General features: G+C 35.7%; 1 protein-coding gene across 1 annotated transcript; it reads left to right on the top strand.

Annotated features, from left to right (window-relative positions):
* Positions 1-1,809: 1,809 nt before the first annotated feature.
* On the top strand, positions 1,810-9,077 carry LOC129938603 (hypoxia up-regulated protein 1). The gene is made up of 4 exons (XM_056046265.1): positions 1,810-2,033; positions 2,121-2,464; positions 6,243-7,789; positions 7,849-9,077. The coding sequence occupies exons 2-4, from the start codon at positions 2,121-2,123 to the stop codon at positions 8,757-8,759; spliced, it is 2,802 nt and encodes a 933-aa protein (XP_055902240.1). The 5' UTR covers positions 1,810-2,033; the 3' UTR covers positions 8,760-9,077.
* The last annotated feature ends 2,209 nt before the right edge of the window (positions 9,078-11,286 follow it).

Here is an 11,286-nt window from a genome sequence, read left to right as displayed (position 1 = left end):
AGGTAATTCGTTAGCACATCAATCATAAAAGAGCTTGCTAGAGCTTATTTTGCAAATCGATTTTGACATTTTATAATTTTTTGAAAACCAAATATTTGAAATGATTATAAATTTATTTTATTTATTTATATTTTATTTTTATTCTGCTTTTGACCAGCAGAAAAGTTGTCTGTCACTTTGTTTCAACGGGTGAAATATTCAAACCATTCTTTCGTTTAAATTAATTTGGTTATAAGGTCTTTGCTTCACTTGAAATTGTCCGGTGGCATTTTTCTTGTTTACTCGGAAATACTAAAATCAATAATAAAGCAGCGCCAAAAAAACAAAGAAAGGAAAGAAAAAGAAACGTCAAAAACTATCCAAGTCAATCCTGAACCCACAACTCTGCAGGTTGCGACTTTTCAAAGTATTTCCTTTCTCTTTCACACTTATTTGCGTCTTTCTAAAAACGTCTGAGTGTAATAGCACATAATGGTGTAATACAATACATAACAACTGTCAAAACTTTATGTTGTATTGTTAAAATTCTCTCAGGATTTTGGTGAATAAAATTATCCAAATTTTTGTGATAAATTCAACCAAACGTCATTATGTGGCTTTTTATCACAAGAATTTCATTTTTTTAAAGAAAATACACAAGCCAACATTTTTTTCGAACCCATTTAATTTTGTTGCTTATTTTTATCATCTTTGAGTTTTAACTTTTTTAAATAAAAAAAAATGTTGTAACCGGAAAAAGCAATTGTTGATGTTTTATATTTGACGTTTAAGGTTAATTCATTCAATTACTCGGAGCAATAAACAAAATAAATTAAAAGGGCCCAGATGCAAGATTTGTGTGTAAGATTACTTATTTGATTTCCATTTTTTAAACTAGACCTTAATTTAATAAAAACTGAAGGAAAGGGATTCGTTGCTAGATTACAGTTTAAGCACCGTGAAGATGTTTGTTTGCAACAGATGGGGATATTTTTGTTGACACTGACTTTTCGCAAAACATCATTATGGCGAATGTCAGTTTTTGTTAATTTTAAATAGTTTTAAAATTAAGTACAAAAATTTACAACAACGATCGTGTCACGCACAGAACTTTAAGCTCAATTTTATGCTAAGCAACGTTGAAAACCAAAATGAGTTTATCTCCACATTTTTGTAACGCTGTTAGGTTCTAAAGTTGACACTGAGACGTCACAAAAGGTTTTATGATTACAAAAAAATTGATAACATACGTTTACAAGAAAGATAAAATAAAAGTTAAGTCGTCAGCTCATTGATAAGCCCACAATAAGTAATTCGATCGACTACTAGTCGATACTAATTCTCATACGAAACCCCCTTTATGGTAATTGTACGGCGGAAAAAATTATAATTATTTTGTAAACGCAATATGTCATTTCTTTGCTTCAAAACACTTTTGTTTGTAAAAAAAAAACTAAGGTCATTAATTAGTATAGAGTTTGACATAATAAAAAATACATCATGTTCAAAAGTTTCTCGAAATTTTGGTGAACCTGTAGAAGGACTAGTACGACACGAACAAAATTAATGACTCCATTAAAGACGGCAATGAATTAGATTTCATAGCCGACTGAAAATCCAACTGCATCCTGATTAAATTCCGATTCAATTTTCCATGTAATCGAAGTGACAGAAAACATTCACCTCCTCATTGACACACCGCCTTAAATCTAGTTCATCGGTTCATTGTGCGCTTTTGACAGACCATAATGAACTGTATTACTTTCGGCTCTCCTTGTCTATCATCTTTGGTTTGTACACGTACACTTCAATACATTTAAATACTTCGGCGCACTGCTGGGCTGCCTTCTCAACTCAATTGAAGGAACACGTCAGTGACTTTCTAGAAAACTAAGATCTTTTTCAAATTCAAGTTCTTGAGCTATTTATGCTAAAAGATAATAATATCTTCAATTAAAATAGTAACTTCCACTATAACATAATTGAAGAGGTGACCTATTGAATTCTCAAAAAAAAAAGGAAGAAGCCGGTTACTCGCCGAGTATCGACAAAAGGTAAGATTAACCATTAACCTGAAAAAATAAGGAAAAGTTGAATAAACTTGTGTTTTTCTTTTTGTTTAATCCACTTTTTCATTGAAGATGGCAAAGATGCAATTAATGCCGTCTTATGGCCTTCGTGCTATTGCCATATTGGCCATCACTTTATGCAGCCTTCAAATGACCAATTCGGCTGCTGTGATGTCTGTAGATTTGGGCAGTGAATGGATGAAAGTGGGAGTAGTTTCACCAGGTGTTCCAATGGAAATCGCTCTTAATAAGGAATCTAAAAGGAAATCACCAGCGGTTTTGGCCTTCAGGGATGGTGTTCGATCGTTTGGTGAAGATGCACAAACAGTCGGTGTAAAGGAACCAGCAAGTGCTTATGCATATTTGTTGGATCTTTTGGGCAAACAAATTGATAATCCAATTGTCGAATTATACCGGTGAGTGATGTTAAATTGTCGTTGTTTCTTATTTGAATTGTAAAATTACATATTGTAAATCGTTTAAACTTTACTAGTCACGTGGCAATTGTAAAAAAAAAACGTAATATACTAAGATTTTTAAACTGCTCTTCAGTTCAATGAACTCATCACATATTGTGACGTAAAGAGGAGCATGGTCTAAGTTGACCAAGCAGAATAATATATCTACCTGCTTCCAATTTTGTTTAAACATTTCTTCCCACAAAATCTGTCGGATTTAAAGTGTGTTTTTATTATTAGTTAATTATTTGTTTAAAAGGTAGATTAATAAATAAACAAAATAAACCTAATATAAGTCTGAAAGTCGGTTTTAAATGCATAATTTATACTAATTTTGTTAATCTTAGGTTAGCCAGTTTTTGCCATTCTCTTTCATTCAAAATAATTTATGTATGTTTGATGCCCCGTAATTATTATTCACTTTCATCGATGTCAATGGTGTTTGAAATACATACTTGTCGTAAATAGTTTACGATGTTTTGTATTGATGAAAAGCCACAACTTAACTATGCATAGTTCCTTATGATTTCATTTCATAGAGTGAGTACCCAAAGCAGCAAAGCAAATATAATTATTTCCTATTAACCAAATCTCAAACCTTTGTTTGAATTAGATCAAATTGCCGGCTGGCTCAAAGACTAAAATACTTACACCCTTTAGTCCATTGTGATATTACATATGCGTCTAGAGAATGTTCCTTACTCGCAGCAAAGCCTTGTCAACAGTGTTAGACTATTACATCAGAATTTGTCAGATTATTACAACAAATAGATGCTTCGTATTTGTGATTGATCAGGCCATCTACAGGTTAGGTTAGGTTAAAGTGGCTGTCCATGATGGAATCGAACATACTTAGGCTAGTTTAATGACCCATTGTGATACCACATGAATCTTTAGGCTTCCTCCTAAGCTCAATGGAACCAGTTTTGGTATCTTACGAAAAGTGAGGGGCTGATTATGCTTATATGATTAAGATCGTTTAGATTGTTAAAGAAGAATTCTCCTAGGTAATTCTTCCGTTTTTGAGCTAGAGCAGGGCATGTACATAGAAGGAGTAGAACTGTTTCCTCCTCTTCCTCGTCCATACAGGTTCTGTAAAAGTCAATTGAGAATACGCCTAGCCGCGTGGTGTGCTTCCCTATTAGACAGTGTCAAGTTTTGGCACCTATTATCGACCTTATATGCGATCTGCTTAGAGATAGCAAGCACCGTGATCCCTTTAATCTAGTGTTGGCCAGATGTTTTTTGTGACCCGAGAGGAGGTAGAAACTTCCATCCTCCTTCCAAATAGGTTTTTAACACATAAAGTGGAGCTGCTGGACAATTGACGAGGAATCAGGTACTTACAACATTTGAAATCAAGATTTCGTTATACAATTGTTATTTTTCTTCCAACTTGAGTCTTTTCTCTCTTTATTAAAAAAAAACAGTTTCACTAAAAATGACAAAATACCATTTCCAGCCATTAAACGATGTGGTCGTCGACCTATCAACCTATAGTGGCACTTAATGTTTCTATTGATGTTTTTGATATTGCTTCCTTTAACTTTATCTTAATTATTTAAATATTTCTTTGAGAAGTCTTTCAGGCACACTCATCAACCCTTACCAGAAAAAAAAATCCTAAGGATTAAAATATGGACTTCTTGAGAGCTAATCTAGGATAAGCTTCTTCAGGAGTTGCCTGACCATTTATCTCCATTGAAAAAAATATTTGATGAACATTTCTATGGTACAACTTGTCTATTGTGTTCATATGGTGATGGTTAGGTTTGACCCTTAGAACAACAGTTTTAGTTTGATACGATGATGTCGCATAAATTATACTATTTTCTTCGTTATGAACTTCTTGAATGCTTACTTTACTTTAGATGGCGATGCAGCGCATTGTGCTCCTGAGCCTCAAGAAATAACTTTCGCCACATTACTCGATGTCTAGCTTCCTGCCTCCATTTTCGATTACGAAGTTGATGTGCGTCGGCCTCAACTTGATCACTCCGCCGGAGATGAGGCCTGCCTCTGCTTCTTGTTCCCTCAGGCTTGGCGTTGAATACCTTACAGGCTGGAGCTTCGATGTTCATTCGCTCGACATGCCCTAGCCATCTTAAGCGTTGTACACGCAGTCGCTGTACAGCTCGTATAACTCCTGATTAAATCTTCTCCGCCAGATGTTACGTTGCCTATCGACACAAACCGGACAATAGATCGTATGAATAAACTTCCTCGCGAAGATACCAAGAGATCTTTCATCCGCTTGGGATGATAAAAGTTTTGTACAGTGTCTCTTTGGTACTTCGCGTAGGGCCTTATTCCTCAACTGCTTACTTAGGCCAAAGAAACAGCGATTAGCATGGGTAACTTTGCGTTTGATCTCCGCGCTGATGTCATTCGCAGCAGTGCCCAGATAAAAAAATTCGTTTACAACCTCGAAGTTGTACCTGTCAATTGTTACATTTTGACCAAGTCTACGTTGTGAATCGACTCTATTTGACGACAGTGAATACTTCGTTTTGTCTTCGTTAATGTCAACACCCATTTTTTTCGCCTCAGACTCGGCATTAGAGAAAGGACCCGTCACTGCTCGTTTGGTTCTTCCCATAATGTCGATGTCATCTGCATATCCAAGATATTGTGTGGATTTTTGAAAGATGGTGCCACTTGTATATTGGCGTTGGTGTTGCGCACCACTCTTTCGAGAACAATACGAGTATTGAAGCAACTACAAGACAGCGCATCGCCTTGACGAAGTCCTCTGGTGGTTTCCACCTTTTATGGATCGGGCAGATAATGCTTAAGTTCCACTCGTTGGGCATGCTTTCTTCCGACCTAATTTTAGTAACTAGCTTGTGCATATTCTTACCTTCCGCTTTGTTCGACTTCACCCTGGTGATGGCTAGTTTGATCTCACACTGGTCTTCTTGAATTCTAAGGTTGGGTTAAAACAAAAAATATATTGTAAGATATTTTCACAAAGTTTTGGATATACGTTTGGGGCTGAAACCCGTAAGATGTTGTCTTGACACCTATAAATGAAAGTCTACAGTTTCCTGGTAATCATTACTGTTATTTTCCAGGTGCTGGAACTGTATAACAATACTGATTCGACGTTTAAGCGGTTGTTCCTTCTACACCTTAGCTTATTCTGGGTAGATTATCAAACACACGATTCATGCTTCTCTAATTGTTATTAGTTATCAGATTACTTATGGGTCTTCATTTGACTGTATCTAAAATTGCGAGAAACCTTAAATTTAATTTTTGTATCTTCTTGAATAATTCGTTTTAGAATTAATTTTTAGTTCTGATTCCAAATCTCAACTCTGTCTTTAGCTGTGTGTACTCAAACTCAGAAATACCCGTTTTCAGTATTATTACTGCCTTTTGCTAAGAATTGACAAATCCTCCAAGAGTAATTCTTGTCATTAAAAGTGCTTTCTCAAATTAGCCGTTCGGATTCGGTTAAAAACTGTAGGTCCCCTCCATTTCTGACAACATTACTCGCACACAGGAATGTTTGAATTTCGTAAGTCATAAGGCCCTAGTTCTCAGCGGACTGTTGCGCCACCTAATTTATTTCTTTCTTCTTCAACGTATGAATAGAAATTTAGATTGTTGCCTATAAATAAGTTTTCACTCGAAAATGGACGAAGTGCTACGAAGGAAAATAAAAACATGATTTTTAATTTTGTTTCAATTTTAAAACTTCTGAATATTTTCTCTTTCAATTTCCTAACAGAAAACGTTTCCCTTACTATGAAATTGTTGGCGATGAAGAACGCAACACTGTGCTTTTCAAAAAAGGCGATGAATACTTTTCGGTTGAGGAATTAGTTGCACAAATACTCGTAAAAGCTAAAGAATTTGCTGAAGACTCCACCAGTCAGATTATCACTGAATGTGTCCTCATAGTACCAGGATTCTTCGGTCAAGCCGAACGTAATGCCTTGCTTTCTGCCGCACAACTCGCCAACTTAAAGGTTCTGCAATTAATCAACGATTATACAGCTGTTGCTCTAAACTATGGAGTATTCCATCGGGCAGAAATTAACGAAACCGCTCAATATTTCGTTTTCTACGATATGGGAGCACAGAAGACATCAGCAGCTGTTGTAAGCTATCAATTGGTTAAGGACAAGCAAACCAAGGAAACCAATCCAGTGATACAAGTTCTCGGAGTTGGCTATGATCGTACTCTTGGTGGATTAGAAGCTCAGCTTAGGTTGCGTGATTATTTGGCTAAAGAGTTTAACAGTTTGGGTAAGACTAAAACCGATGTGACCAAGAACAATCGAGCAATGGCTAAGTTGTTCAAAGAAGCTGCACGACTAAAAAATGTCCTCAGTGCCAACATGGATCATTATGCTCAAATTGAAAATTTAATTGAAGACCATGACTTTAAACTTCAGGTCACAAGAGAGGTGTTCGAAGAACTCTGTGCTGATATCTGGCCCCGGAGTATTGAACCTTTGCAGCAGGCTATAAAATCATCGGGCTTGTCGTTGGATATGATTAAGCAGGTTATTTTGTTTGGCGGTGGTACTCGTGTGCCAAAAGTGCAGGAAATTTTGAAAGATTATTTGAAACAGGACTTGGGCAAGAGTTTGAACGCAGACGAAGCAGCTACAATGGGAGCAGTATACAAAGCGGCTGATTTAGCAACTGGCTTTAAAGTGAAGAAGTTTTTGTTAAAGGATGCCGTCATTCTACCCATTCATGTGTCTTTCGAGCGTGATCCAGGTGATGGAGCTAGTGTTCGTCAAGTTAAGAGAGTTCTTTTCGGGCCAATGAGTTCGTATCCACAGAAAAAGGTCATAACTTTCAACAAACACACAAGCGACTTTGAGTTCTTTGCCCACTATGGTGATTTGAATCATCTCAGCGCCGAGGAAGTGTCTTACGTTGGATCATTGAATTTGACAAAGGTGAAACTTGTCAATGTCAAGGAAACTTTGGAGAAAAACTCAAATGAAATCGTCGATTCAAAGGGCATCAAGTCCTACTTTATGTTGGACGATTCTGGATTATTTAGTTCAACTGGAGTCGAGTTTGTCTATGAGAAACAAAAGTCGGAAAAGGATGATGCAGATATTGAAGGCACCTTAGCCAAGTTGGGTAGCACAATAAGTAAACTTTTCTCAAACAGTGATGATGATTCCAAGGTTGATGATGACAATTCAAAACCCGAAAAACCTGAGGGCGAAAAACCATCCGAAACCGAAAAGGAACAAAAAGCAAAAGAAGATAATTCTACAAAAAAAGAAGACAATAAGACTGAGGAAAAAGGTAAGTGCAATTTGTTTTTAACTTTTTGATATAAAATTTAATATTTTTTGTATATCTAGTTCCGAAAAACAACACATTAAAGATTGTAACTACCAAGGAGCCAATCGAATATGAGCTAACTCTACAATACACCAAACCTCTGGAAGGTGATGGATTTGAAAATTCCCTTAAGAAACTAACAGCTATCAATAAAGTTGAAAGCGAACGTGTGCGTTTGGAGTCGGCTTTCAATGCTCTCGAATCGCATGTTATTGAAACACAAGAGAAGCTTTCAAGGAGCGAATACTCAAATTGCGCTACCGAGGAAGAGATGGCTAAGATACTAGAAGAGTGCTCATTTATCTCTGAATGGCTATACGAAGATGGTGCTGACGCTGATGCAAATACGTACGAGAATAAACTCACTGAATTGAAGAAATTAACCAATGTTGTCCTTGGGCGTCATTGGGAGCACGAAGAACGGCCCGAAGCTCTAAAGGCCTTGAATGGCCTCATAGATGGTGCCAAAGGATTTTTAGAAAAGGCCAAGAACTTAACAAAAGCAGTAAATCCTGAGAGAGATATCTTTACCGAAGTTGAAGTGACTACATTGTCTAAGATTATAGAAGAGACATCCAGTTGGCGTACAAAGGAGGTAGCAGCTCAGAAAAAACTCAAACGCAATCAAGAACTGCGGCTAACTGTCAAGGATATCACAGACAAAATGGCTCTACTCGATCGCGAAGTACAGTACTTAGTGAATAAGATTAAGATCTGGAAACCAAAAGTTAAGCCCACCGTAACTGAGAATAAAACAAAATCAGATTCAGAAGCAGGAGCAGAAGCGGAAGAAGAAGAACCCCAAGAAGCTAAAGAAGAAGGAGAAGGGCAAGAAGAGCCAGAATTAGCCGAAGAAAATATTGAACCACCTCCCGCTAAAGAAGATGCTAAAAAAGTTAATGATGAGGAAGCTTCACACGCCGAGCTGTAAACAAAATCGGAATTAGGATGTAAACTAGATGATAATTACATATAATAAAAACAAAGTGACGTATTTAATCCAATTTTTTTGTCATCCTTTTTGAAGAAAAATCTTTCCATTCCGTTTGAACTATATTTTTATACTCGATGAAATTTTATGAACCAACAAAAATATTTCAATAAAATTTCAGTTTTCTGGGCGTAAAATACATAGTTTCAAAACAGCATTCTAAGTTAATTTTTTGTACATTGTGTGTAAGTCTGAAGACATTTTCTTAAGTTATTTTTAAATAATAATAAAAAACACGTATTTAAACGGAAAACTGTATTTGATTTAATTAATTCATTTATTAATAAGTGCAGATTTAAAAGAAATGAGTTTAATTATCGTCTTTAGAAAAGCATCATTCAAGAAATATAATATGATTCAAATATATCATGAGAGATATGTTTTTCTTCAGAAATACTCGTAACTGTAGGGGAAACCTCGTCGGTACCAAACTCTATGCCGCGCTTCAAAAAATGTATTGAAGATTTTGGAGTAATGGCTGCATGCTGAGCACAATTGATCTTGAGTAATTCAAACTTTCATTCATAGCTGTTATGAAAGGACTTTGTTTAGAAAGGCGATTAATGTCGTGGAATTTGTTAACGCTGAAAACTAATTTTCTAAATCGGTCAATTCACGAAAGAGCAAGATATGTAGTTCTCCGAATCAATTAGGCATGTGTGTGATCAAACCTTATTTCTTCATTTGATTCGAACAATCTCGACGGTAATTTAGTTAGGCTAATTTCTGTTATTGAATTTTCATTAACCTTGGACTAAAATGCGCAGATGTTTCAAATAAATCAGAAGTCTAATAGTCTTAATATGCGCCAAAGCGTGAAAATGCGATTAATATACTTTTAGAGTGAAATATTATTCAGGTGAAACTCATAATACGACTGATATTGTCTTTTTAAAGATAAACCGTTTGAGACTATGTTATTTTGAAAATCTAGCCATTTTAATATTATGACATTAAAAAAAATGGCATTAATTCCGATCTCATGTCACATTTGTGCAGGCCTTAAGTCAGTACCCGCTGACAAGAGGATACAATAAACGAATGTTTTTAATCACTTTTTTAAACTTTGTCAGGGGGCAGGTTCAGACGACATAAGGGACTTAAGAGTTAGGAAAGTTTCTAGTTTCTGATTGGCTAGCTGCCAAAAATTTACCTTAAAATTAAATCAACTTTAATGGAAGGTTGACTGGAAGGTAGTCAAGAAAAATCTCCCGAACTATCAAGTCAAGTTAACTTTTGTCAAAATGACAGTTGATCATGTTTTTTCGTTTAACTGAAAGCTGAACTTTATTACACCGATCTAGTTACCTTCTACACAGTTCCATTGAATTCTTTCTGTAAAAGGGTTCCTTGCCAATCTGGAAAAGAAATAAATTATATTTCTTTACAATACAAAATACAAATCGTGATAAACTTGTAGCTTTCCTGAGGAGTGTTTTGTAGACAATAATGTTTTTGTAGTTCTTGTACGATAAACTAAAAGTAGAGAATTGTGCAGTAAAGTTCTAAATTTGAAGTTAATGGCACTTAAATAACTAACTAGTTGTCTTGGTCAAACTTTACGTTCAAAGAATGAAGTTGACTGCAAATGAAGTCCCTTGGATATGACTTGAATATAAAACCCATATTATTATTATCAGGGGACTCTACGGGACCGAAACCTAGTGCTTACGACGACATAAGGTAGTGCAATTTTGCCTTTTTTAAGCTACAAAACCTCCAACGCCACATTGTAGCATTTATGATAATAACAGGTGTTTTTGTTTTTAGAGATGTGGTTTTCAATATGAAAGCTTTCACTTGATTTATTCCATAAAAAATAGACTGACGACTGAATAATCATGGATAATTTTTTAAATTTTCAAAGGCGAATTTTGTTAAGCGATGAAGTTCATTTTTTGTTCAATGGATACGCTAACAAACAAAGCTTCCGTAATTGGAGTGATCATAATCCACAAGCCATTGGTGAGACGCCACCGTTATATCCTTAAAAAGTCAATGATTGGTGTGCTCTATGGGCAGAGGGAATCAACTTGTTTGCATATTTCTTCAAGAATGAAGCCGGCTATACTGTTACAGTCAATGAGGAACGTTATACTATAAAGCTATCATTACCGACTTTTTTGTGAGTCATTTATATAATGTTGATGTGAAAGACCTTTGATACCAACAAGATGATGCTACATTCCATACAGCTTACGAAACAATTAACTTATTAAAGCAAACGTTTGTTGAGCGCATAATCTCGCATCCTGTACCGTGCAATTTATGTGAATCAATTTTCTAAGGAAACAGATAAGCCCAAGATGATTGATGTCTTGGAAGAGAATATTCAGCGCGTTATTTCTGACATATGGCCCACATTGTGCCTTTCGGCTGGCTCAAATAAATTCCAGAGGCTAACATTTGCAGGAAATCATTTTAATAATAATATAAACAAAATAAATAAATTAGGGGGCGCAACAAT

Source organism: Eupeodes corollae, chromosome 1 (genome assembly GCF_945859685.1).
Source record: "Eupeodes corollae chromosome 1, idEupCoro1.1, whole genome shotgun sequence".
In the NCBI taxonomy this organism is placed as follows: Eukaryota; Metazoa; Arthropoda; class Insecta; order Diptera; family Syrphidae; genus Eupeodes; species Eupeodes corollae.
The sequence above is the reverse complement of the archived record's forward strand: the minus strand, read 5'-3'. Positions and strand labels throughout refer to the sequence as shown.